Here is a 920-nt window from a genome sequence, read left to right on the forward strand (position 1 = left end):
CTGGCAGCCCCCACCGCCCCTGCTCTCTGTTTCTGCCCCTCGCCACAGCGCAGTGTAAAAGTCTGCAGCGCTGGGAAACACCCTGCAGACAAAGGGAGCCTGGGCGGTGCTGGAGGCTATGAGCTGTTCGCTGGTTTTAGACGCTTTGTAGTTAAAGCACGAGCATTTTCCCTTCCTGTTCAACAGTATTGCTGTTCATCCCTCGGGGGTGAGTTTTCTGTTATGCTGTGAGGAACGGTGGGGGCAGAGCGTGCTGCGTTTCAGCACTGTCTGATGAACCTGTTTTCATTCAAACCGTGCTCGAGTACGGGTTGGAAGCGCAGGGCTGTGGCTGAGGTCTCCTCGGAGGATCCCAACCCAGCCGTCACTTCACTGGCTGTTCCCTCGGAAGGCAGGAAACGTGTCCCTACCTCGCTAATCCGGTGCATTCGGACTTGAGAGCCTCCCTTACGCGCAGGTCTGAGCGGGCCGGTTGGGTTGGTTGTGGAAGGCACTGGCAGGCTCGGAGCCTCCCGGCCTGCAGGAAGGTGGCTTTCCTCTGCTTCCCCTGGACGTGACGGCACTTCTGTCTCTTCCCCAGCGCTGACAAAAAGCCGAAGCGCTGGGCGCAGGCGAGCTGGGGAGGCCTTGTGCGGCAGGAGCTGGCGGCCCCGGCTCAGCAGCGGCGTTCCTCTCTTGCAGGAGCAGTTCCTGCAGGAAAGGATCAAGGTGAACGGCAAAGCGGGAAACCTGGGCGGGGGTGTGGTGACCATCGAGAGGAGCAAGAGCAAGATTACGGTCACGTCGGAGGTCCCGTTCTCAAAGAGGTGAGGCGGCAGGGCAGCCCGGCGGTGCCAGTCGCCGTCACGAGGCTGCCGCCAGCGCCCGGAGCCGTGGTCTGTTGCTGCCGGCCGCGGTTGGCCCTCGGCGGGGGGGCGCTG

The 920-nt window shown here is 62.6% G+C and overlaps 1 protein-coding gene across 1 annotated transcript in view; it reads left to right on the forward strand.

The window, feature by feature from the left end:
* The first annotated feature begins 273 nt into the window (after positions 1–273).
* The window catches only part of RPL22 (ribosomal protein L22), a 1978-nt gene continuing 1331 nt past the window's right edge, over positions 274–920 (forward strand). Inside the window, exons 1-2 of the mRNA XM_009323224.1 lie at positions 274–304; positions 581–806. Coding sequence (XP_009321499.1) covers positions 274–304; positions 581–806 — 257 coding nt within the window. The remainder of the gene's footprint in view (positions 305–580; positions 807–920) is intronic.

Source organism: Pygoscelis adeliae, unplaced genomic scaffold (genome assembly GCF_000699105.1).
Source record: "Pygoscelis adeliae isolate BGI_AS28 unplaced genomic scaffold, ASM69910v1 Scaffold515, whole genome shotgun sequence".
Classification (NCBI taxonomy): Eukaryota; Metazoa; Chordata; class Aves; order Sphenisciformes; family Spheniscidae; genus Pygoscelis; species Pygoscelis adeliae.